Consider the following 26,781-nt stretch of genomic DNA (forward strand, 5'->3'; position numbering starts at 1 on the left):
TTTTTAAATTAAAAATAAATAATATAATTTAAAAATTTTAAATTTACACTAAATACATTGATTAATAAAAATAATATTTACAAAAATGTTAACTTAATTGATAGTTGTAGTTGTGCAATGCAAAAAGGAAATATTCAACTTATCAATATTGTCCATGGACAAAATATTCAAATTACCATTATTTCTCAATTAAGTTAACACTAATAGTTGTAATAACATTTTATCAATATTTCTCAATTAAGTTAATACTAATAGTTCCAACAACATTTTTCTATAGAATTGGTTAAACAACACCGTTCTTGCTAAAATGCGCCGTACCAAGTTTCCAATATAAAACCACTCATTCTCTCCCAAATTTCCAACCGCTGTCAAACACATTCACACACTTTCTCTACAATACTACCGAAAGCACAAAAGCCAAAACACAACAGCGAGTTTTTCTTTTTCATTTTCTTGACAAATGTAGCTCAAAGGTCATAAATTTTACGCTTTCACTCTTTTAACTTTCAAATAAAGCCATAAACTTTACACTTTCTTTCCCTTCCTCACCACACCCCTTTTATATACAAACACTTTCATTCACGATTCTCATTTGGGTTCATCCATGTCTTCAGATATAAGCTAAAAAAACTCTCTTTTTTAAAACCCATGAAAACTTGCAATTTTTTCAATGCTTGTGATAGTTTTGTTTATTGTTGCAATTGTTCCTTCTAGAAGCTTCTGAAGCATTGGAGTTGAGTTGGAAGGTTGGTGGGAGGAGTTTGGAGCTGTGATGGGGAGGGATAGGTTGTTATTAGCAACGGTTGGTCCGCCATTAAAACGGCGAGCTGGGTTGAGAAGGAAACAAGCTGGAAGAGGGTCTTATAGAGGAAGCTAAAGCAAAGGTTGTGTTTGGGAGGTGAAGGGTTTTTTTGTTGCTGTTTTTGTTGTTGGTTTCTTTTTTTTGGGGTGGTGAGGGGAGAGAGTGGTTAAAAATAATAACCCTTTATTCAGAGGGGGGTAAATTTTTGGTTATTTGTGGAAGAAGGAGAAGAAGATGATGGGTGCCAATTTACATCAACTACTAAGAAGCCTATGTTTGGATACTGATTGGAAGTATGCTGTCTTTTGGAAGCTACAACACTGTGCTAGGATGTACGGTTTGTGTTTTCATTTTCTTGTTTGTCTTTGTCTTTAAGCTTTTTTGTGTGATGTATCTTTGTTTGTGTTGAAGTTATTTGTATTGTCCCTATCTTGTTATTTTTTTCATCTAAGTTTGTTGATGTACATGTTTGTAGTGGTTTCTTGGTGATTGAATTAGAGCATATGTTACCTGGTTTGGTTTTAAGGAAAATTAGTTTGTTCTATAAACATCTTGTTTGATAGATTATAATATGTTACTATTAAGAGTCCTACATATGGAGAGAAGTCAAACAACTAGAGGAAGAGGAAGACTTAGAAAGACTATAAGAGAAGTTATTAAGAAAGGTCTGAAGATTAACAATTTGGATAGAAGCATGGTCCTAGATAGGACATTATGACGAAAGTTGATCCATATATTTGACCCCACTTAGTGGGATAACGCTTGGTTGTTGTTGTAAGATTCCTAAGTTGGATAGGATATAACTTGAAAATAGGTTTATAAATGAGAGACATTTCTCACCTGACAAGCTGGTTTTATAGAATTGAGTTAGGTATGTTCCAAATTTTAAGATGATATCAGAGCTTATATGAAAACTGTTGGGTCATTTGCCGTAAGATGACTTGGGTCACACTCCAGATATCTAGTCTTGAACATAAGTTTGCTGGGGTTTGCATGTGTTAAGTTGTTAGGTTTTGGCATGACCGATGGGTTCAATTTCATATGGCTTTCCTTAAAATGTTTTCTTGGTTTGGCAATTGCCTGCAGGATCTTGACATGGGAGGATGCTTACTATGACAATCTTAATAATTGTGATTCTTCCCAAAGTATGTACTGCCAGAAGAACATGGATCAGATCTGTGGCAGGAACTTTTCAAACGACCCTTTAGGATTATCTTTGGCAAAGATGTCATATCATGAATATTCCTTAGGGGAAGGGTATGAATAAACTAATGATCCTAGATAATTTTAAGAGTAAATTTATCTTTTTGTATATTGCTTAGCTTAATTTCGTGTTTCTACAGAATTGTTGGACAAGTAGCTGTTAGCGGAAAACATCAATGGATCTGTGCAGATAATCAACTTACATGTTCTAGCCCATCTTTTAAGGTGAGAGTCCATCTCCTTCAATGATGCCACTTGCATTTTCTCTATGCATAGTAAGATTTGAGGGCATGTAATGTAATTGGTATAAGATATGTATGAAGTATTATGTATATTTATTTACCTACTCTTTCAACTATTCTCATTCCATTCCCTTTCCTTCTTGTAATTTAGCTTGCTGAAGAATGCCAATCTCAGTTTTCTGCTGGAATTAGGGTAAGTTTATTGCTAACTTACAAAAAGCACCCTCGGCAGAACATGAGTTATTTGCAATCAGATTTTTCATTAACAGAGCTTTGTTTTAAATTTGCAGACAATTGTTGTTGTAGCGGTAGTCCCACTTGGAGTTGTTCAACTCGGCTCTTCAAATAAAGTATGATGACAATTGTCTTCTCCTTGTCCCTATTTTAGCCTAAATTTCATACTTCCTGTGTATGTGGCGGCTGCCAGTGTGATTCAAGAAAGCATCCATCATCCTTTATCATGTTTTGCTTTGCATCTGCTTCAGCATTTTGAATCTTATATTCACATCTGCTAGCAAAATTTTTACGATTCGCTCCTTTTCTGTCATCATCGAATGCAGGTTAGTGAAGACATGGGGTTTGTCACACATATCAGAAGTCTCTTTTTGTCTACTTGTGATCAAACATTAGGTTACCTTCCAAGTCAAATCCAAAGTGTGAAACATGACACACGGAAAACCATGATGGGTGAAACACCGGATGGTTTAATGCCCTTCCAATGTCCCGGGAAGAACTACTCACCTCCTACTGTTTATCAGAAAATGACTGTTGATGCCAGGCACGGAGGGCTTGAAATTACTAGCGACCAAAGTTCCATTTTGCTTCAGTCAATGTCAAATATGATGACCGCAGAGAATCGGAAACTAGAAGGGGTGAAACCTTCAAATGAAAGGAAGTGTGAAGGGAACAATAATAGCTTCAAAGATACTAGTTTGAAATCAGACAAAAACATCTCATCGGTTTTACAAAATTCAGTTATGGATAATAATAGTGTTAGAGCCAATGTTAGAGCTGATACTGAGATGTCAATGTTTCAGACTGAGTCTTATTACGAGGATATCTCGTACACGCTGAAATTTCCTGCTGGCTATGAGCTACACGAAGCACTTGGACCAGGTTTTCTGAAAGAGAGTAAATATTTCGACTGGGCGGTACAGGGAAATCAAGATGCTGAGATGTCGGATGAGTTTAGCTGCAGCCAGTTGACTAGTGAATCTCGTCCAGAGCATCTTTTGGAAGCAGTGGTGACCAAAGTTTGCCATAGTAATAATATTGTTGATAACGAGTTATCATTTTCTACATCCGTTCAGGATGCAATGGTATCCGGAAGAAACCCTGAAGTTCCTATTCATAATGTTCGCACTATTAACTCAGAAGGCTATTCAATTGATCAGCCATCTCATGTTAAAGAGAACAAGCATAATCGTAGTTTCAGTTCATCGGGAATATGTGGTGTGATATCCCCCAAAAGCTTTTCTTCTGCGTGTCCTAGTTCGTGTAGTAACCAGTTTGAGAGATCTTCTGAACCATCTAAAAACAGCAAAAAGAGGGCTAGGCCCGGGGAGAGTTGTAGGCCTAGACCAAGGGACAGACAACTGATCCAAGACCGTATTAAGGAGTTACGAGAGCTGGTACCAAATGGAGCAAAGGTATATCATGTGCTAATATTTATTTTCTAATCCTGTCTCGGTAGACTTTGGTTTTGTAATGGCTGTTGATATTTAGTTCTGATTCGCGTGGCTGAAGTTTCATTTCAATTTTTAACAGTGCAGTATTGATTCACTTTTGGAGTGCACAATAAAGCATATGCTCTTTCTCCAAAGTATAACTAAGCATGCTGACAAGCTAAATAAATTCTCTGAAACAAAGACAAAGGTAAGGTTCAATTGGATTTGAGATAGTTATATTCGTATTACATTATCTCCTTTTTTTAATATTGCCTGCAATTGTGCAGTTGCATGATCACGTGGAAAAAGACATTCATGGAACCTCTGGTTATCAACAGGGTTCAAGTTGGGCAATGGAGGTAGGAGGTCATCTGAAGGTGCACTCAATATTAGTAGAAAATCTTAGCAAGAACGGGCAGATGCTTGTTGAGGTACGAGTTTAAAATTGCAACCTGTATGCCGAGTATATATATACACACACATACGCGCTTATACACTGAGTACTTGTCCTCTGTGCTGATTTCGACTCATACTGCAGATGCTTTGTGAGGAGTGCAGCCATTTTCTTGAGATAGCAGAAGCCATGAGAAGCTTGGGCCTGAAAATTTTGAACGGTGCAACTAAAGCTCATGGCGAGAAGACATGCATATCTTTTGTGGTTGAGGTAGGATCAGAAGATAGATTCATTTCTTATTCAGTTAAACTAGCTTATCGCACTATTATTGTTTCCGTAGTAATAACATAGAATTAACGGCACAAATTATCTGTCGCAGGGACAAAACAACCGAAATCTACATAGATTGGATATCCTATGGCCCCTTGTTCAATTATTGCAGTCAAAGAGCATAGTGAATGCATGATAAATGTTTCATTCTTGGAAAGTTCCATTTTGATACCAATTTCAAGCAGGATATAAGTGTGTGAATTCTCCATTATTCTATCTTTTTAGTGTTCAAGTTGGATTGTATATGTTTTACCATATGTGTAAAGTGTTTGAAATTAAAAATACTTATTATGTTTCAACTATATTGTTTTGTGTTTACCAAGTGTTAACAGAGTTTATGACTATAACAATCTGTTTCAATGATTTTAGCCTATGTAATGTACATTTTTTGAGATTATATCAATATCTAAACTATGGAGAGTACTTTTAACATGAACCAATTATTTTGGAGTTAACAAAAGATAAATTTCTAAGACAAAAAATTGGATACATTGCATGAATTTAAAACATAACAAGTCAATGTTATAGCCTAAAATAAGGGAGGGTTTTATGTCCGTCAAGTCCTTTGGATCTGAATTGAGAAAGATATTCAGTAATATCTGTTTCTCTATATTTTGACGGATTTTCATTGGACGTGAACTCCTCTATTGGTCGATATTTTCGACATGCGTCGGGGTACACGTGGCAAGCAGCCGATGCCCTCGGTCCAACACTTCCTGCAAGTACTCTATGCTCAACACTTTTGAACTTGTCATTGCTGATAAGCTACACAAGAAAATGACAAGTTCTAAGCAAAGATAATAGAAAATGAAAGATTCTCATTTGTAAACTAGAAAAGATTGATGAAAATGTTGGTTACCTGCATGAAGTCACCTATGTTTGCAACTAATCCTCCATGAATTGGGGTGATATCAATCCAATGATTTTGATGAAGAACTTGGAGTCCACCAATGGTGTCTTGGAGGAGAATTGTGAGGGATGATGGGTCTGAATGCTTTGTAGTACCAAATGTTAGTTCTGGTTGTGGACATGGAGGGTAATAGTGACACACCACTATTTCACTTTTCATGCATTCTATATTTGCTAAATAGTCCTTCTTTAACCCCAATGCCTCTGACAGTAATTCTGATAATGTTTCCTTTAGTTTTAGAATATGTTCCATGTATTTGCTCACTGCTTCCCTGTTCGGAAAAAAACTTAAGTACTTTATAACTCTATTTGATTCTAGTACACATACAATCATCGGACCTTATGTTTTTGATGTAGTTGAAGATTAGTTATGGTTTAACCATAACAAAATAATCATATTTAATCATGGTTTAACCGTGACAAAATAATCATATTTAATCGTAGTTTAACTATGTCAAATCTATCATGAGGTCCTACTCAACTACATATTTTAAGGGGCTCTTTTTTAGCGTGAAATATGTGTATGGAGGCCTTTTTTTCCACTTCCAGTATCCAGTCCATTTGACCGACTAATCCGGTTCGGGGGTGAATTATGGCATAGTGTAGTATGGAGGCCCTTTTTGCCATAACTTAATCACGAAAAACTGTGAGGCCCTGTGTTGTAGGCCGCCTTGCACACCCTAAAAAACGGCTCTGAAACCAAACCAAATAGCAAATAAACCGAACCGAAAATAAAACCAAACCGAACTGAAACAGAAAATGAATAATGCTAAAAACTAGTTTATAATTTTTTATTTAAAAAAAATATCGAATTGGTTTTTTAACAAATGATTTGGTTCGAGAAAAATTGACTTCTAATAATTTGGTACAACAATTTCAAATCGGTATATCAAACCAATAATTTTGATTCGGTTTGGTTTGAGGAAAATTGAAATGGTTACACTCGATTTGAAAGACCTTTTACTATGATACGGTTTGTTTTTATGACTGAACTATACCATGAACAACCTAGTTGTAGCTCAGCTTGCACACTCCGAAACTCGACCGACCTGCATACAATAATAGCAATATGATAAAATGCTTCTTACCTGCACACTAGAGGATATGCTTGTGGATCAAGAGGACCATCTTGGAAATCAAACAATATAGAATCCCTCCAATTAGCTGCTTTAGCAACAAGAAGATCACCATTACAAAAGTACCTAACTTTCATCTTATGATCACGTGAGTACCACTCTTTCTTCACTTCCTCAGCTTGCTCATGAAACTCTTTTATAACCTTCAACATGTCATCCATAACATAAACCGGAACACCATGGTTCACCATTTGAAAGAAACCCCATGTTTCTGATGCTTTCTTGATCTCATTGATTATCTCTAACCTTCTACACTTCTCATGTCCTGTGAAATCTATCACAGGTACTTGAAATAAGCTCGAAGATGTTGTTGCATCGTAGTTTGGAAGAGTGTCTTGTGGATGGATCAAGAATCTTGGAAGGTTGATGATACCTGAGTCTATTAGTCCTTTTACTCCTGCTTTTGTTTCATCGAATTCTTGAACTTCTTTGGCTCTATCGTAGCTATCTTCTTCACTTGAGAGCAACGGTTCTTCTTTCATTATTGTAGACATGGTCTCTTAATTATTAGACAGTTAGTGAGAGTTTGCTTTAAATTGAGACTCGGGGGCCTATTAAATGGAGAATGGTACAGGATGCCAAGCCTTGAATGTGGAAGAAAAAACAAATAGAAGAAAAACGTGACAATATGCTTATATTATCTTTATGAATACATATATCGAGGTGGCCAGAGATAAGAAACTCAAACAGCCCGAAAAAGAATTGTGCTTAACTCATCTCTACAAAATCGGGTTGTAGAGTGAAAATTATTCCACTTATATGTGCAAACTATATATTGTCCGTGAAACTCTTAACATGTTTTTTCTCGTTCAAGACTAGCCATCTGAAATATGGAAATATATGGCGGATAACTCAATAACAAAAATTTGATAGCAGATTGTTCAATAAATCTAAAACGTGATTTTGAAACCATGTTAAGAATAGTTATTTAGACCTAATCTATTCTTATAAAACTGACTTGTAAGGAGATAATTACTCTCACTTATATGAACAGATCATAACTTGTTCGATGTGAGACTCATAACACTACACTTTAAACCTTATTTACAAGTTAGAAAGGTAAAAGGGAGGGGATGCAAGGATTTTAAAAGAAGCCGGTAAATTTTTAATATTTTAGAAACATGAATTTGTATAGAATGATAAATCAAGATTATCATTGATATATTTTTAATTTGTATAATATTAAAATAACATATATTATAATTGAAAATTTTATTTAAATCTTTCAAAATCCTTCAAATCTCTTCTGCAATTAACATGATAGAAAGCTTTTTTTTTTTCTATTATTTTGTTTTTGTTTGGCATTAAATCAAGATTATACTTATGAGAAATATTTTTGGCATTTAATCCTGTATCTTTTGTCACTTAAACATCATATTGGTATTCTTCAAGACAACATTTGAAGATATCTGAAAGTTTTTTTCCAAACGATATCAATATTATCGAAACAAAAAAAAACTCAAAATATGAATCAATAGAAAGAAACATAAATATATATTACCTATAATTTAGAACAATAATTAAGTTGATAGTGTCGAAATATAAATTGATTGTGTGACCAAACACAATAATTAAATAAGATAGAATTTTTTTTTATTAAAACGAATATAATCTATGAATTAAAAATGATATCATGAGAATGAGAAGGTGTAGTAGTTGAAAGCTGTAGGGAAATGCCAATATTATGATACCCACTTTTGGCCTGTCTCCAACCATAACATTACAATATAATAAATCTAAGCATTAAATCGTAGGGAGATCCATATTAAAGAGATTATAATAGCACAGAGATTTTGTTCTAAACAAATCTTTAAAACATCTATAGATAGTTAGTTAGTTGGTTCAATAGTAATAAACGCTAGATTTAATAGAGAGAATCATAATCTGATCATCGCAACCGTAAATTATTTGATGTTAGAACTGGTCCCGAACCAAACTAGACTACACTGGTGGATGGTGGTGTATTAACAATATGTAATGCTATCCATCCATATCCATTGATCAATTATAATTGTCATGTCATACATAAATGATATTTTGGATTAATTCAAAGTATACATTCGGATTTTTTTGTTTTGTTCGTATCTGTGTTGTCGTTTTGGGAATTAAACCACGTTTGGCACACACTTGACGAGACAAGTTTTACTATTCTTGAATAGATATAGATTTTAAACATATCAAATCTTCAAGGCAAGTTGTGAAGCTAAGTTATTGCCTCCAGCTTGTAACTGTGTGAACCTGCCAATGCAAACGATATATCTATGTCGCATTCTATTCTATGTGAAGACAAGTTGTATTTTGCATGTGATACATAGTGACAAAGTCTAGAGTTGCAAGCATCAACAAGTTGAAACTTGCAAGATGCATGAGATGCATGTAGGGGATGGAAATAGGTTACTTAGGGCGACAAAAGTCTACGACCTAACTTACGTTAGATTTAGGGTACGTTTGTATTATTTTTATTTTTAGTTTTTAACATTTGTTTTAAATTGTTTTGAAAAACTGTTTTTAAAAAGAGAAGTGAAAAGAAAAATACGGTTGACACTTAAATTTTTAAAATTGTTTTAAAGATGAAGAAATGAAGAAAAAGAATTGTTTGGTAGTTAACTTTTGATAAACTGTTTTTAAGAGAATCGAAAAAAATATATATGTTTAGCACTTAAATTTTAATACATTATATATAATTTAAGTTATTTAGCCTATTTTTTTTTTAATGAGATCTCTAAACCGCTAATTTTTTTAAATATATTTTAGGACATTTGATAGTGTGTCATAGTCGAACATCAAGTTATAAAAAAACAATTATTATTCTACTAATTAATAAAAAAACGTGTGTACGGGTTTTTGTCTAGTATGCGTATCTTTTTCACAAATATAAATGCGAAAAATAAATTATAGTTTATAAAAAATTCTCCAAAACCATCAATTTCATTCTTAGGTTAGATTAGTTTAGAAAATAATAATCGATTCTTGCATTTATGTTTGAATTTGTGTTGCTGTAGAAATAGACATCACAAGTCTTGATTAGGAAAGGAAATCTGTTATTTTCTCAAGTCTAGAGATAGGGTTAGAGCTAACAATCACTTGTGTATCGAAGCTTAATGCTTCCATGTTTGAGTTTAGCGCGAGTCATCGCCAATGCGGAAACTGTTGAATGACATTCTTTCTCTTGCACTATTCTTTGTGGAAAGGATAAAATCCAGAATACTTCTAATATTTTGCTTGACGCTTTACTCCGTCAACAAAATGATGTCGTTGCCGGAGAATGGTGTTTTGATATTGAATTGAATCGCAATAGATTCTATAGTTTTGAGCTTTGTATATATCGTATATATTGTATATTTTCACTTGTATATGTTTACATATGAGTATATGTTTGTGAATGTTGGCTAAATAAGTTGAAATTCGACCAGTGCTTAAATTCAAATCTTCACTTCCCATCTTGCGTATCCAACATTTACCTGTTTTTTTTTTTAGTATGTTTATATTTGTGTTCTTTGTTTGTTTATATTTGTTTCATTTCTGTTTATTTTTTATAAAGTTTATTGAGTGCTTGGTTATGACACTTTCTTTAGGTTTGCGTTTGAGGCAAAAGCATCGGCATGTCGAGAGAAGGTTACTTGTCAAGCACAAAAACAATAAAGGCGTCGAGCTAACGACGTAAAACAAGTGTTTGTTGGGAGGCACCCCAACGGTTGTAAGTTTTGTTTTTTATGTTTTTTATGTTTTGTAGCTGAGATGTGTAGGTGATTTAGTGGAGGTTGTGCTTGAAAGATCATATCCAAATCTGATTTTTCTGCACTTTCATGATGCCGCTTAGCGCGGTATAGCCCGCTTAGCACACTAAGAAATTTTGCGCCAACTCTTTGCGTGTGCTGAGAAGTCGGGTGCTATTAAGATTTTCTGCATTTTTCTGCACCCGTTTAGCACGGTGGAACCCGCTTAGCACGTCCTTGTTTTTCTACGGCCGCTTAGTGCACCCTGTCCCGCTTAGCGCAGTTTGTTGTGTGCCAGTGGTATTTTTACTTCACTTGGCACTCATTTTTTCAACTTTCACCAAGGCTATTTAGTAGTAAATAATGGTATTATTTTTCTAATCCTTTTGTTGGTTGTTTGTTATTCAAATTTTGGTTTGTTAGCTTGAGGATTTTTTAGGTGGTTTTTCAAGTTTGAGTGTTTTAACTTGCAGATGTATAGTAATCATATTTTTAAAGTTGTAGCATTGAAGGTACTCGCTTATCGCTTTCTATAGCATAACATGTTTAGAAAACTTATCATTTGTATAATTACCGTACCATTCATTCTTTTGCATTATTGTTTTTTATTAAATCACTTTAGTTCCCAACCTCAAATGTGAGGAAGCTTTTCATTTTTCATATCTGCAGGAGGCCAACAATTTCTGTTTTATTCGATTTTATTATGTTTAATCTTTCTTTATGTTGAAAGTATGAAAAGGATCCAGGCATTTATTTCATTTTGAGCACAAACACCCTAACTAAATAGTCAATTCATCCTGTGAGCGTGCAATCATTTGTTAACCCATTTGAGCTTTTGTCAATATCCATGGTGTGTGAACTTGATGCTTGTCTATGAGTATTTAGTTCTCCTTTTTGTATGAATTTTGATCTTTATTTTTTTGAACCCTCTACCATGATTTATGTTTTGAATTTTTACCTTGCCTTAGAAAGTAGGAAGTATTCACACTTTGATGGTTGTTGAATTCAAGTTGGGGAGAAAAATGCTGCTTGCTTATTAGTTGGTTTCTATGAGGTTGAAAAAGAAAAGAAAAGATAAAAATGTGAAAAGAAAAGAAAAAGAAAGAAGAAAAAAGAGAAAAGTTTTGAAAAAGAGAATCGAATAATTGTGCTAATAAGTATTGTGTTTGCTTTGACAATATGGAAAAGTAGAAGAAGTTTGAGTGAGATTTTGTTGTTTGAACTTTGTGGATTGATCATTCCCATAGGTTTAGGCAAATTTTAATTTCAATTAGCTTTAGAAATTGCCCCTTGTTTGTTAACCAAGCCACATTAAAATCTTGAAAAGCCCTTGTGATTCTTGCTTTTTTATTTTCAATATGATTTTTGGATGAATGCATAATTTAGTCTATTATTTGCAAGATTGTTGAATGAGTGTCAAAGTCCCTCAGTGTTGTGTGTTTTTCATTCCATGATGAATTTTTGCTAGGTGTGATTCATGAGTGAGCTTGTTTTGTTTTAGAATGTTTGGTATAGTTTTTGTACTTAGGATTCGTTTCGTTTTCATGCTATCGTTGTAGGATTGTGGTAAATTTGTTTGTGCGTTTTTGTGTTGAATCATACATTTGTTTTTGTTTTTCAAAACTTGTTAATTCACGATTCTTTGGTTTATTACGTTTTATTCTTTGAGTTGATTGATTTTTGTTTGAGGACAAACAATTTTAAGTTGGGAAGAGTTTGATAAGTGACAAATTGTAGTTATTTTTGTATATAGTTTTGCGGCACTTATCGACTCTTTTTCCTCAATTTGTGCGTGAATGCGTATGCTTTCGTTATATTTGTACATATTGTGTATTATTTGAGTTTTTGATTCATTTATGTACCGTTTGATAATTTTTCATTCATTTTATAGGTATTGATGCATATTGGATCCTCGAACAATAAAATATCGAAGACACGACTTCAAATACGTAAATTTTGGAGAAAATAAGTACTGAGCCCGCTAAACCCAAAGTGCAACGCGCTACATCTTTTTTGGCAGAACCAAAGTTGGGTTCGCAAGCCCGCGAAGCGCGATCCCTTTTTCAGCTCAAGATATTTTTAATAAAGTGGCAGTCCCGCTAAGCCCATTGAGCCCGCTTAGCGCGGCTGCGTAAATTTTTCCTATATCTTTCTCCTTTCAACATAGTTTTAGGTTATGATTTTGGAGAATTTTTGTCTCAACTCCATCAATTTCATTCTTAGGTTAGACTAGCTTAAAAAACAACAATCGAGTCTTGCATCTGGGTGATCGGAGGTAGATTTCTCATTCATTGGAGCTGACAACCCATGAGATGTTTGGTTTTTCTCTCTTCCGCTTTGTGTATTCCTCTTTTGTTGAGTTTGTTTGTATATTTACTCTGAATATATGTATATTTATGTATAAAATCTGCTTTACAAATCAATCTTGATGTTTTCCTTAATCTTTTTGCATTTATGTTTGGATTTGTGTTGTTGTAGAAATCCACATCAGAAGTCTTGATTAGGGGAGGAAATATGTTTAATTTCTCAATTCTAGAGATAGGGTTAGAGCTAACAATCACTTGTGTATCGAAGCTTAATGCTTCCGTGTTTGAGTTTCGTGCAAGACATCCCCAACGCGAGAATATAGTTGTTCACGCAACTTTGCATTAGATATAACCTTGATTGTGATATGTCTCGTAGTTGTTGCAAAACGGAACACTTATGTGACGAGTAGTAAAAAGAAAAAATAGAAAAATTAAATAGCATTATTAAAATTTGTTACTAGTCAATAAATCTAAATGTTTAAGTTTCATTTTCATAATATAGGAAACTCAAAATATTTTTTAAATATTTACATAATATATTTTTACATTTTCATAATACAATAATATTTTAGAGAGATATTTTTATAAAAAATCAATTTATTATAAATTTTCAAAAAATATATATTTGATCTTATAATTAAATAATAACTTTTTATTATTTGATTATATATGTGACCTAATAGATTTTAAAAATGATTATCAATAAAACCGACTTTTAAAAATAAATCCGCTTATAATAATTGATTTTACTACAAAGTATAACAAATGAATTAAACCCAGGTATGCTATTGGTTGCCCAATACACTCTGGAGCTATGGTTCAACCCCATATCCTCATTCTCTTTCACATAGTAGAACAATATGCATCCATCATTGTTTATTGTTGGTATGGGAAAAAAGGGTTATGAACTTGTTCACAGCTCCATTTTATAGGTTTTTTTTTTGTTCTTATGCTATAATACATCACAGAATAGATGTGAGGACAACATCAACCTCAAGGTCAAGGAAAATTTGGATTTGGAGCAGACATTGGCAAAATTCTTAATCAGATTCATGGTTACTAACTTGTTGGATGATCATATAAATTTGGTCTTATTCCATAGCATATTTGTGATGGTGTTCCATGTCGCTTGCGAAAATTGTGTTAACTTGCATATGGCTGGAGTTAACATCATTGACAATATACCAACTTGTTTGGTTATTTTCTGAAGGCATTGTTGTTGAATCACTAGTTGCAAAACAAGTTTTCTTTCGTTTTTGTAACTTCAAATGCCAGAGACATTGAGATCCTTACATCAGGATTACTAGGATATAATGAAATATAATGAAATCAACTCTCAGAAGTTTAAGCGTGAAAACAAAATTACAAAACTCAGACAAAAACTAATTCTGAATCAGAGTATACCAAGTTGAAACCTGGCTAACTGAATAACCGATACACGATGAAGAACCAGGAAACAATCCAAGAAATTTCTTTGAAGAAGCGTCCTCCAATGCTGCATCTAATAGGTTTTTGTTTTTGGAGCCTTCTTTGGTTGCCTTCTAGGAATGGAGTTTTTCATCCCAATGAAAAACAACAGAGCTCCAAAAAGAGCCAAGTTCTGCAAGGAGTGATTGAAACAACAGTTTGAATTTGAGCACAGACATGAAACTAAATTTCAAATATAAAACAACTCATTGCTCTGACCTGTGTAAATTTGATGAAAAGCTGAGTGAATTCTTTGTCCTCGTTGTCGTAATTGTAAAAATCATAACGGATTGGAGTAGCAATCAACTGATGCAGAAGCTACAGCAAAAAAATAAAAACATAACTTAAGAAACTGAGCACGTGAGATGAATATGGAATCCAATAGAGAAGCCGAGTACAAACCAGTAGCAAAGCTCCGAAAGAGCTTCCAAAGATGAATAGAACTCCACCAAGACCCTTCAGAGCAATAGCCCCAGTAATCAAAAGTTTCGTCTGCTCATCACATCAGTTATATTAGGGAACACGCGTAGACAAAATGACGAGCAAAAGTGAAGAAAAGTCGACATATATGTAGCATTCACAACTTCTTCAGCAGATATTTTCATTATTTAAGCCAGATGTATAATAACAGAAAAATGCGAAAAAACATTATCAAATGAACATTTGTACATAAACAAGGAGAGAGCGAGAAAGGAGCTAACATCAATGTTAGGAATTTGAAAGCCAACTTGAGAATGGACTCGATGTGCAAAGGTATCAAACTTTGGTTTAAGTGCTTTTGCACAAGGTCCTCCATCTACTCCAAATTCGTTATATCTATATAATAAAGATCAAAAAAGACATAAGCAACAAACTTCATATAGCACCAAAAAAAAAAAGAACAATGTGTCATCATCACAGTAACATGTCAGTTGGTAATAACAACATAGATTCAATGCAACAAACATACACAACAGTTTCAATCATTCCTCGAACCCATCGATGAAGGGAGCTTCAAAATCATGACACCAATTTGCCCTCTTTTACATCAAAAGGATTTTGCAAAACAGTAATTGGTTGAAATAATGCATCTATCATGGAAGAATCTCTAACCAACAAAACCATACAAAATAAAATAAAACCAAACAAAAAAAAAAAACAGCAACCTAGAAAAGTAACAAAATTGTTTGATTCCATGTTAATAGTACTACATTAGCAGTAACACACACAACATGTTTCCAACAAAAAAACATGAATCTGGTTCCTTGCACTATAACCGAGTAAGAGCACAAAACTTGAATCAAACAAACACTGTCTAGGAAACCTCACACAACAAAACAGAACAAACAAAAAAAACACAAACACAAACACAAACACAAACACAAACATAGATCTAATCAAATAGTCACCCAATAAAACATGTTTCAAACCTTAACCATAACGGATCCAAGAACCTTAACAAGTCAACAAAAACCAAATCTACGAAAACAAACTCAATCACAATTCAGAAACTTATTCTAATTTCATAATTCGAACATTACACGCTACGAATTAGGGATCAAGAAAAAAGAGAGAGAGGGAAAAGGAACTGACTCTTGGTAAGCAGAGAGAATGAAAATGGAAGCGAAGAGAACTCTTCCGAGAAAAGAAGCGAAAGCCATTGCGTTGCGTTCTTGTGAAGAAGAAGAGAAAATCTAGGGTGAATTGAAAATGCTGTTTTTTTTTCTTTCTTGTATTTCTTTTTTCGGAGGAGAAAGAAAGAAAGAAAATAGAAATTATATATATTTTATATTTTGATTTGAAGAAAGTGAAAGAGAGATGATGATATGATGGTAATATGATTTTGAAAGTTGTAGATCTGTTTGGGTGACAACTGGGCTTCTTCTGAGCCCCACATGGCCCAACTGGACACATGTACTCCACGGATAAAATGGTGTTTTTTAGAGTGAAATTGAAAATCTAGTGATGCTGAAATTGATCGTCATTTAGAGTGTTAGGGGAAGTCTGATGAAATGTCTTGGGTCAACCTCGGTAATCATCACAGGGCTGACGTACTGGCTCGCAAGGGTCTTCAATTAGATGAGTCAGTCAATGCCAATAGATACCATTGGGTGACCACCGTAATAGTGGGAACTCCTTTTGTTTAGAACATTGTCTATATTGTAATCAAAGTCAACATCACAGTGGGTATTCCTCTAGACATGACGATTATAATAGTAATCCAGAAGGATAGGGTATGCAGCTTGTTTAAGGGTTGTTTAGTTCCTTTTTACGAGTGTCCCTTGAAGGATAGAAAAACACTTAGAAAGGGGGGGTTGAATAAGTGTAGTTTAAAAACTTGAAAGATAAAAACAATTTGCACAGTTATTTTTATCCTGGTTCGTTGTTAACTAAACTACTCCAGTCCACCCCCACGGAGTGATTTACCTCACCTGAGGATTTAATCCACTAATCGCAACAGATTACAATGGTTTTCCACTTAGCCCACGACTAAGTCTTCTAGAGTATCCTGATCACAACCTGATCACTCTAGGAACAAATGCTTAGACACAAGCTAAGACTTTCTTAGAGTATCATGACCACCACGTGATCACTCTAATTACAACTGCTTAGACACAAGCTAAGACTTCCTAGAGTATCCTGATCAACACTTGATCACTCTAGTTACTTACAAATTAATGTAATCAAATAAGAGTTTTACAATGCTTCTGAAAATCTATAATCACAGCAGTGATATTTCTCTTAACGTTTAAGCTTAATCTCACTAATATATTACAACAGCAATGTAGTGAGCTTTGATGAAGATGAAGTTTCTGAGCTTTGAATTTGAGCAGCGTTTCAGCAAGTTTTTCAGAATTGGTTCTTTTTAAAATCGCCAACCTTGCTTCTCATCAGAACTTCATATATATAGGCACTTGAGAAGATGATCGTTGGGAGCATTTAATGCTTTGTGTGTTCCGTACAGCATTGCATTTAATGTTTCACGCTTTTGTCAACTACCTCGAGCCTTGTTCACGCTGAGTCTACTGACGTTGCCTTTAATAGCTTCCAACGTTCCTTTTGTCAGTCAGCGTAGCCTGCCACCTGTACTTTCTTCTGATCTGATGTTTGTGAATAAAACGTTTGAATATCATCAGAGTCAAACAGCTTGGTGCATAACATCTTCTTGTCTTCTGACCTTGAAGTGCTTCTGAGCGTGATACCATGAGAGCTTCAGTGCTTCTGCTTCTGATCTCAAGTTATTCTGATGCTTCCATAGACCCATGTTCTGATTCTACCTTGACCATCTTCTGATGTCTTGCCAGACCATGTTCTGATGTTGCATGCTGAACCTTCTGAGACAAAGCTTCTGAGCGCTGATTTGTGCATACTCTTTATATATTTCCTGAAAGGGAATTTGCAATGTATTAGAGTACCACATTATCTCACACAAAATTCATATCCTTGTTATCATCAAAACTAAGAATATTGATCAGAACAAATCTTGTTCTAACAATCTCCCCCTTTTTGATGATGACAAAAACATATATAAATGATATGAATTTGCGATCAGAAAGAGTAGACGGCTAAAGACAATTACACAGCTATAGCATAAGCATGTGAATATGTCTCCCCCTGAGATTAACAATCTCCCCCTGAGATGAATAATCTCCCCCTGAAATTAATACTAGAAGAATTTTAATAATAAAAGACTTCCCTGATTATTTCGGTAGAGACGTTCACAGTGCTTGTTCTTCAGAACATTCATGACTTCTGATTTTTGCTTCCATAGGACAGCTTCAGAACTTTGAATTTCTTTAGATCCTCAGAACATTCACAGCTTCTGACTCTTGCTTCCATCAGACAGCTTCAGAACTTGAATTTCTTTGATCTTTAGAACATTCACAACTTCTGACTTTTGCTTTCATCGGACAGCTTCAGAACTTGAATTTCTTTTTACATCACTTCATGCTAGATTGTATCAGAACATTGTTGAATGTACCAGAGCATCATCAGAGCATCTCTACATCCTGAAATGTTACAGAACAAAACTAAACGACAAAAGTCAGCATGAATGAATCAGAACATAAAATATGCTTCAGAACACATAATATGTATCAGAGCCATATAAGCCATATAGAATGTATCAGATCCATATAGACATTCAGAATCAGATCATATTCTATCATCAGAATATCTGAACATTCTTCCTTCTTGCTTCTGATTCTGAAGCTTCATAGCACTCAGCTTGCTTCAAGAATCCAAGAGCTTGATTCTCTAAAGAGTTGCTTCATCATCTCGTTGCTTCTTATGTTGATCTTGAAAGAGAATCTTCAATTCCTGCAACAACACAACTTAAAGAGTAGAACTTTACAAGTTCTGTTAGTAATGTGGGGCCTTTTTACCCAGTAACTGATAATATTAATCAAATCATTTATCATATATTCTCTCCCCCTTTTTGTCATATCATCAAAAAACATAAAAGATTCAGATAAAAACAAAAAGAAACACACGGAAGAAAAAAGGATGATTTTCATTGAAGTTCACGAAGAGAAGGAAGACAAGATGCACAAAACAGATGCAGCAAAAGCAAAAACAAAACAACTAAGACTCAATCTAAGATGACCCTAGCCTTGACAAGATCTTGGCCAGCATCACTTGAACCCCATTGTTGTGCTCATTCTGCTTCTCTATGAAAGCTCTAAACTCAGCATTGACTGAGCTTTGCTCATCCTGGTTCTTCTGAAGAACTTCCAGAGTCCTTGCAAGACGGGAGGGTTCATCAGAAGAAGCTTCACAGCTTCTATCCACAGGGATGGCATTCTGATCCGCGGCTTCCATAGTCAGATCATTTACAGGATTTTCCTCAACAGGAATTGTTTCATCAACATGATCTTCTACATCTGCTTCTTGCATAGAAGCATCTCCATAATCTGCAACTGGAATCTCAGAATCTCCATTCTCAAGAGCCTGAAGAATGGCAGCTAGATTCCTGGGGGCAGAAGGACCTTCAACTTCTGGTGGGTCAACAACTTTTGGAATGACCAAGATTGGGTCTTTCTTAGAAGGGTTTTCCCTCAGAAAGTCAAAGAGGGTCTTGAAATCCCCGAGCAGAACTAGATATTGAGGTATCCAGACCACAATCTCCCTGCAAGGGTTAGCTTCCATTGCAGCAGCAAGTCTTGCTTCTTCCAATTCATCCGCAAAGGGCTTTTCTTCCAAGGTATGTCTTCCTCTGAGACGGGCAAACCAGAAGTCTTCATAGCTTCTCAGAATTCCACGAGGCCGTGGAGCAGCTTCTACACAGGCTTCCTGAAGTTCTATAAATAGAGCATCTGATTCTCTGCGTAAGATCCTCCAGAACTTCCTCATAGCGACGTCATTCAGGCCAGAACTTTCAGCAATTCTGAGGGTGTCAAAGATACTTCTGAGATTCCTCTTTACTTTTTCAAAAATTACACCAATAGGGTAGACAAGGCGGGATTTTATTTTGGTTTTTGAAAAAGCAGGATTGGGGATGAAATAAGATTGAGGTTCTCTATCCAATCTATAAGAAGATTCTGCTTCAGTATCAGAATCTAACACTACCACTTCAGCTTCAGGACGAGGCTTGGGAGTGTAGTTGCAATCACGGAGTAGCTGTTCAAGTGATGCAGAGGTTGGAAGATCAGAACCACTATGGTTGTTTTGAGAGGTAGAAGGAATGGGTTCAAAGTTGGCATGGGGAGGAGATTGAGAGATGGAGATATTTGTGTGAGGTGGAAAGAGAGTTTGAAGGGGTGGTATATCCAGAACAGGATTGATGGTGGGTGGAGACGAAGGAATGGTTACAGGAGAAGATGGAGGTGTAAGAACATGGACAGTTATAGGTGATTCTGATGTGGCTTTTTCTGGTTCAGGGATAGGGGCAACCGCTATTGGTGCAACTTCTGAATTACCCGCAGGAGTAGAATCAGGTTCAAAAATACATATACCTTTGGATGCTTTCAAAAGGGCTTTGACCACAGCCTCAGTCTTCTTCTGCTTCTTACTCTTCGGCTCTTCAACAATTTTTGTTTTGCCGCTAGAGATCTCTTTCCTTCTGACGCTCGCCAGAACTTCCTGTTGATTCACAGCCTCTTGAACAACATTTTCTTCATCGGATTCTTGAAAAATCATCTTCCTTTTTCTGGTTTTCTTCTTCTCAACAACTTCAACAATCTCAGCATTGTTATTTGACTTCTTCTTCTTTTTCTCAGCTTCTTTCTTTTTCTTCACAAAATCAACAGAAACAGCCTTAACAACTTTTGCAATGACTTCTTCTGGGACCACTTCTTTCTCGGTGGTAGCAGCAGGATGATCAAACTTTCTTTTGGTCCTTTCTTCCTTCTTGCGATTCACTATAATTGGAGCACCTTTCTCTTGATCTTTAAGACTTTTATCCTCTTTTTGTGACTTCAGATACCTAGTTCTGACTTTTGGTACCTCACTATTGAAGAAGGTTTTAAATTCAGCTAGAACTGGTTCTCTTCTGATTCTTGTTCCAGCAAGAGGTTGAGGAGTCTTAATGATAGCCTTAATCACTTTCATCTTCTTTAAAGTGAAGGCATTCAGACAGGCCCCAGTTGTGACAGCAAGGTCTTTGATAATACCTTCAGATTCCAGGTTTTCAACAATCTTGGAATGAACCAGAAGATTTGAGATAATTCTACCAAACGGAATGATGGTACAACTTTTTTCTCTGAAGGCATTTCTGGACTCCTTCACAGCCTTCCACATATGATTGAAGATAATGTAGATAGCATCAACCTTCTTCTTAGTGGCAATGCAGTACAGAATGTATTTTTGCTCATTGTTGATGAAGTCAGAAGCATGTGTTCCTTTCCTGTGATAGAAACACCCAAGAAGAATCTTGGTCCAGATTTTGTAGAGATCTCTCAAGTCCTTGACACTCTTTGTTTCATTTATGTATGGGTAGAGAGTAGATAAAACATCTTCCCAATTTACCCTTTGATCGATTTCAAAAGCTCCTTCAGGGTTTTTCAGATCAAACATCACCCTTAAGATGTTCTCAGTTACTACCACAAACTTTCCATGGACGAAAGACAATATGGATTTTGGAGCGACAACTGCATGTACCCAGAATTCCTTGACAAGATCTGGGTAGACTGGTCCACAGAACTCAGCAAACAAAGAAGTCCATCCTTGAAAAATTATATCTTCTTTGAGATGAAAATCGTGTTCTTCAATGTTATCAAAATCAACCATGAGTTCACATAGAACTTCTAATTTATCCTTAGGAATGGAGCACGCAACAACTGGAGTGAGTTCCTGATTTACTTCATCTTGAATATGGAGAAGAGTAGATGAATAAACATTTTGAGATGAAGAAGCAGCCATTGAAACATAATGAACAACTAGGAGGAACAAATTCTGGGTTTTCGGTTAGGGTTTTAGAAGTGACTAAGAAGATTTCTAAAGTGAGTATGCAAGAAGAAAGAGAGACACGGAGTGAAAAAAAAAGGTATATGAGATGATTTGAAAAGAATATATAGAGACGAAAAAAAAGCAATAAGATTAGAAAATGAACAGTTACAGAATCAAGAGAAATCAATTTACATTAATTGATAAGTGACGTTAGGTGAGAGAACGTGGTAAATGAAATGATTTAACACAGTTACCTAGGTCGGCGTCTTTTCAACTGCACGCTTTGCACTAACCGTACATACACGTGTTCACCATCAGATAATAGATGACAGCTGTAATTTTCCTGAATAGACTTTACGCCTTCTAATTCTGATCATTGCTTCTGATTGTCATTTTTAAGAAATGATCTGGTTCTGATAGGATCATCTTTCTTTCCAAGGATCACATCTTCTGAATGAGCTGAAGCAAGTCTAGGTGATCTTCTGATTGTTGGTTCTTCAGAAATCCTGAGATTCTCTAAAGATGCAGCAACTTGATCTTCTGATCCATTGCTTCTGAGACTGCCAGCTTCTGCAGCTTTGCTTCTTGGTTCTACTGCTTCTGATATATCAATATCAAAATCTGCAAAATTCTCAAACTGCTTTGCTTTTTCAAGACCAAGCTTATCATCAAACCTGATATTGATTGATTCTTCTACAATCAATGTTTCAGTATTGTATACTCTGTAGCCTTTAGAGCGTTCAGAATATCCAAGAAGGAAACACTTTTGTGCTTTAGAATCAAACTTACCAAGATGATCTTTAGTATTCAGAATAAAACATACACATCCAAAAGGATGGAAATATGAAATGTTGGGCTTTCTGTTCTTCCACAATTCATAAGGAGTCTTATTTAGAATAGGTCTTATAGAGATTCTATTCTGAGTATAACACGCAGTGTTTATTGCTTCTGCCCAGAAATGCTTAGCCATATTGGTTTCATTGATCATGGTTCTGGCCATTTCTTGTAGAGTCCTATTCTTTCGCTCTACAACTCCATTTTGCTGTGGAGTTCTAGGGCAAGAGAAATCATGGGCAATACCATTTTCTTTGAAGAACTCCTCAAAGAATTTGTTCTCAAATTCACCACCATGATCACTTCTGACCTTTATGATTTTACACTCTTTCTCAAATTGGATCTGAGTGCAGAATTCAAAGAACACTGAATGAGACTCATCCTTGTGTTTTAAGAACTTTACCCATGTCCAGCGGCTATAATCATCAACGATGACTAATCCATATTTCTTCCCTCTGATAGATGCTGTTTTGACTGGGCCAAACAGATCAATGTGCAAGAGTTCTAATGGCCTTGAGATAGAAACAACATTCTTAGACTTGAATGCAGGTCTGGAGAACTTGCTCTTCTGACATGCTTCACAAAGAGCATCTGATTTGAATTTCAGATTTGGGAGACCTCTGACCAGATTTAGTTTGTTAATCTGAGAAATCTTTCTCAAACTAGCATGACCTAATCTTCTATGCCAGACCCATTGCTCCTCAGAAACAGACATAAGACAAGTCACCTTCTGCTTCTCAAGATCAGAAAGATCAAACTTATAAATGTTGTTCTTCCTCTTGCCTGTAAATAGGATTGAGCCATCCTTCTGACTTACAGCCTTGCAAGACTTTTGATTGAAGATTATATCATAACCATTGTCACTTAATTGACTTATGGACAATAAGTTATGCTCTAATCCTTCAACAAGAAGTACATTAGTTATGGAAGGAGAGTTACCAAGACTAATGGTTCCAGAGCCAATGATTTTGCCCTTCTGATCCCCTCCAAACTTGACTTCTCCACCTGGTTTAAGCACCAGGTCTTGGAATGTAGACCTTCTTCCCGTCATGTGTCGCGAGCACCCAGAGTCCAGGTACCATGACATTTTGCTTTTTGTCCTCTTTGCCGCCAAGGATATCTGCAACAGAAATTATCTTCTCCTTAGGTACCCACAACTTCTTGGGTCCTTTCTTGTTAGTTCTCCTCAAGTTCTGATTGAACTTGGGTTTAGCAAAATATTTAACAGGAGGAACAACATGATATTCTTTAGGTTTGCCAGCATGATATTTCTTAGGATGTGTCACAAGCTTCTTGGTGTGAACAGTGTTAAACTTCTGTGCATGTGAAGTGAGCCTAATATCATGTGCATGGCCATATTTGAACTGATCATACAATGGCTTGTATGTGATCTTCAGATCATCAATAGGTTCAAATTTATGTGAGGTATCACCCTCATAGCCAAAACCAAACCTTCTGTTCCCAGAAACACCATATATCATAGAAGCAAGATGACTTCTGCCAATACTTCTAGATAAGAACTTTCTGAAGCTCGAGTCATATTCTTTCAGAATATGATTCATGCTAGGAATGGATTTTTCTGTTTCAGAAGGAGATCCACTATCTTTGGATAGATTTAAAACTTTTTCCTTCAGTTCAGAATTTTCCAATTCCAGCTTCTTAGTTTCAAGTTCAAACAGCTTTTTCAGCTTTTTGTATTTGATACTAAGATGAGCCTTGAGTTCCAGAAGTTCTGTTAAACTGGAAACTAACACTTCTCTAGATAGTTCAGAAAATACCTCTTCAGAATCTGATTCTGATATAGATTCTGATCCATCATCTTTTGTAGCCATCAGCGCGAAGTTGGCCTGCTCTCCTTCAGAGTCTGATTCTGATTCTGATTCAGAATCATCCCATGTTGCCATAAGACCTTTCTTCTTATGAAACTTCTTCTTGGGATTCTCCTTCTGAAGTTTTGGACACTCGTTCTTGTAATGTCCAGGCTCATTGCACTCATAGCAGACAGCCTTCTTCTTGTCAGATCTTCTGTCACCAGAAGATTCTCCACGTTCAAATCTCTTTGAACTTCTGAAGCCTCTGAACTTCCTTTGCTTGCTCTTCCAGAGTTGGTTCACCCTTCTGGAGATCATGGACAGTTCATCTTCTTCTTCAGATTCTGATTCTTCAGGATCTTCTTCTCTAGCCTGAAAAGCGTTAGTGCATTTTTTAACATTAGATTTTAATGCAATAGACTTACCTTTCTTCTGAGGCTCGTTTGCATCCAGCTCTATTTCATGGCTTCTCAAGGCACTGATAAGCTCTTCCAAAGAAACTTCATTCAGATTCTTCGCAATCTTGAATGCAGTCACCATTGGACCCCATCTTCTGGGTAAGCTTCTGATGATCTTCTTTACATGATCAGCCTTGGTGTAGCCTTTGTCCAGAACTCTTAATCCAGCAGTCAGAGTTTGAAATCTTGAAAACATCTTCTCAATGTCTTCATCATCCTCCATCTTGAAGGCTTCATATTTCTGGATTAGAGCAAGAGCTTTAGTCTCCTTGACTTGAGCATTTCCCTCATGGGTCATTTTCAATGACTCATATATATCATGGGCAGTTTCCCTGTTAGATATCTTCTCATACTCAGCATGAGAGATAGCATTCAGCAAAACAGTCCTACATTTATGATGATTCTTGAAATCTTTCTTTTGATCATCAGTCATTTCGCTTCTCGTGAGCCTTACACTAGTAGCTTTAACAGGATGTTTGTAACCATCCAGCAGAAGATCCCATAGATCAGCATCCAGACCAAGAAAGTAACTTTCCAGTTTGTCTTTCCAATATTCAAAGTTTTCACCATCGAATATTGGTGGTCTAGTATAACCATTGTTACCATTGTATTGCTCAGCAGAGCCAGATGTAGATGCAGTTGGATTTGATTGAGATTCACCAGCCATCTTTTACTTAAGCGTTTTTCTCTTCCTGAATCTTTTCTAAACACGGTTAAGTGCTTGCACCTTAGAACCGGCGCTCTGATGCCAATTGAAGGATAGAAAAACACTTAGAAAGGGGGGGGGGTTGAATAAGTGTAGTTTAAAAACTTGAAAGATAAAAACAATTTGCACAGTTATTTTTATCCTGGTTCGTTGTTAACTAAACTACTCCAGTCCACCCCCACGGAGTGATTTACCTCACCTGAGGATTTAATCCACTAATCGCAACAGATTACAATGGTTTTCCACTTAGCCCACGACTAAGTCTTCTAGAGTATCCTGATCACAACCTGATCACTCTAGGAACAAATGCTTAGACACAAGCTAAGACTTTCTTAGAGTATCATGACCACCACGTGATCACTCTAATTACAACTGCTTAGACACAAGCTAAGACTTCCTAGAGTATCCTGATCAACACTTGATCACTCTAGTTACTTACAAATTAATGTAATCAAATAAGAGTTTTACAATGCTTCTGAAAATCTATAATCACAGCAGTGATATTTCTCTTAACGTTTAAGCTTAATCTCACTAATATATTACAACAGCAATGTAGTGAGCTTTGATGAAGATGAAGTTTCTGAGCTTTGAATTTGAGCAGCGTTTCAGCAAGTTTTTCAGAATTGGTTCTTTTTAAAATCGCCAACCTTGCTTCTCATCAGAACTTCATATTTATAGGCACTTGAGAAGATGACCATTGTGAGCATTTAATGCTTTGCGTGTTCCATACAACATTGCATTTAATGTTTCACGCTTTTGTCAACTACCTCGAGCCTTGTTCACGCTGAGTCTACTGACGTTGCCTTTAATAGCTTCCAACGCTCCTTTTGTCAGTCAGCGTAGCCTGCCACCTGTACTTTCTTCTGATCTGATGTTTGTGAATAAAACGTTTGAATATCATCAGAGTCAAACAGCTTGGTGCATAGCATCTTCTTGTCTTCTGACCTTGAAGTGCTTCTGAGCGTGATACCATGAGAGCTTCAGTGCTTCTGCTTCTGATCTCAATTTCTTCTGATGCTTCCATAGACCCATGTTCTGATTCTGCCTTGACCATCTTCTGTTGTCTTGCCAGACCATGTTCTGATGTTGCATGCTGAACCTTCTGAGACAAAGCTTCTGAGCGCTGATTTGTGCATACTCTTTATATATTTCCTGAAAGGGAATTTGCAATGTATTAGAGTACCACATTATCTCACACAAAATTCATATCCTTGTTATACTTGCCCTTATTTGATTTTGAGGTGGTCGTGATAAACCATATAAAAATTTTCCCCTCATATCTTCGTTGTGAATCTTAGGCTTTCATGAAGGATTTCCAACTTTGTGCCCAGTACAAGTCTTAGAAACCTTCATTAGGGCTCGTTTTCGACCTTTTTTTGTAGCTCGTACTTCACTAGATGATGCATGGGATAAAGGATTGATCTCCCTTCATCCT

At 35.8% G+C, this 26,781-nt stretch overlaps 3 protein-coding genes across 3 annotated transcripts; 1 reads left to right on the forward strand and 2 right to left on the reverse strand.

Moving 5' to 3' along the window:
* The first annotated feature begins 348 nt into the window (after window positions 1–348).
* On the forward strand, window positions 349–4,956 carry LOC131644482 (transcription factor EMB1444-like). Its single transcript, XM_058914990.1, has 10 exons — window positions 349–1,134; window positions 1,889–2,059; window positions 2,146–2,230; window positions 2,399–2,440; window positions 2,538–2,597; window positions 2,808–3,896; window positions 4,015–4,122; window positions 4,202–4,345; window positions 4,453–4,578; window positions 4,688–4,956. The coding sequence occupies exons 1-10, from the start codon at window positions 1,037–1,039 to the stop codon at window positions 4,772–4,774; spliced, it is 2,010 nt and encodes a 669-aa protein (XP_058770973.1). The 5' UTR covers window positions 349–1,036; the 3' UTR covers window positions 4,775–4,956.
* A 62-nt stretch (window positions 4,957–5,018) lies between these two features.
* On the reverse strand, window positions 5,019–7,310 carry LOC131644483 (1-aminocyclopropane-1-carboxylate oxidase homolog 1-like). The gene is made up of 3 exons (XM_058914991.1): window positions 6,636–7,310; window positions 5,498–5,819; window positions 5,019–5,403 (listed from the first exon to the last, which is right to left on the reverse strand). The coding sequence occupies exons 1-3, from the start codon at window positions 7,175–7,177 to the stop codon at window positions 5,161–5,163; spliced, it is 1,107 nt and encodes a 368-aa protein (XP_058770974.1). The 5' UTR covers window positions 7,178–7,310; the 3' UTR covers window positions 5,019–5,160.
* Window positions 7,311–13,936: 6,626 nt separating this feature from the next.
* On the reverse strand, window positions 13,937–15,925 carry LOC131619174 (uncharacterized). The gene is made up of 5 exons (XM_058890303.1): window positions 15,745–15,925; window positions 14,874–14,988; window positions 14,575–14,664; window positions 14,392–14,490; window positions 13,937–14,305 (listed from the first exon to the last, which is right to left on the reverse strand). Exons 1-5 carry the CDS (start codon window positions 15,810–15,812, stop codon window positions 14,207–14,209), a joined length of 471 nt encoding a protein of 156 aa, XP_058746286.1. The 5' UTR covers window positions 15,813–15,925; the 3' UTR covers window positions 13,937–14,206.
* Window positions 15,926–26,781: the final 10,856 nt, after the last annotated feature.

The sequence above is a fragment of the Vicia villosa genome, linkage group LG1, assembly GCF_029867415.1.
Source record: "Vicia villosa cultivar HV-30 ecotype Madison, WI linkage group LG1, Vvil1.0, whole genome shotgun sequence".
Taxonomy (NCBI): domain Eukaryota; kingdom Viridiplantae; phylum Streptophyta; class Magnoliopsida; order Fabales; family Fabaceae; genus Vicia; species Vicia villosa.

Coding starts and splice junctions, on each gene's coding strand:
- LOC131644483 (XM_058914991.1), bottom strand. CDS start 7,177: ATGTCTACAATAATGAAAGAAGAACCGTTGCTCTCAAGTGAAGAAGAT. Junction 5,820..6,635: donor GCATATCCTCTAGTGTGCAG/GTAAGAAGCATT, acceptor TTTTCCGAACAG/GGAAGCAGTGAGCAAATACA. Junction 5,404..5,497: donor ACATAGGTGACTTCATGCAG/GTAACCAACATT, acceptor TTTCTTGTGTAG/CTTATCAGCAATGACAAGTT.
- LOC131644482 (XM_058914990.1), top strand. CDS start 1,037: ATGATGGGTGCCAATTTACATCAACTACTAAGAAGCCTATGTTTGGAT. Junction 2,598..2,807: donor AACTCGGCTCTTCAAATAAA/GTATGATGACAA, acceptor CATCGAATGCAG/GTTAGTGAAGACATGGGGTT. Junction 3,897..4,014: donor TGGTACCAAATGGAGCAAAG/GTATATCATGTG, acceptor AATTTTTAACAG/TGCAGTATTGATTCACTTTT.
- LOC131619174 (XM_058890303.1), bottom strand. CDS start 15,812: ATGGCTTTCGCTTCTTTTCTCGGAAGAGTTCTCTTCGCTTCCATTTTC. Junction 14,989..15,744: donor ATTCTCTCTGCTTACCAAGA/GTCAGTTCCTTT, acceptor TTTATTATATAG/ATATAACGAATTTGGAGTAG. Junction 14,306..14,391: donor TTTTCATCAAATTTACACAG/GTCAGAGCAATG, acceptor CACTCCTTGCAG/AACTTGGCTCTTTTTGGAGC.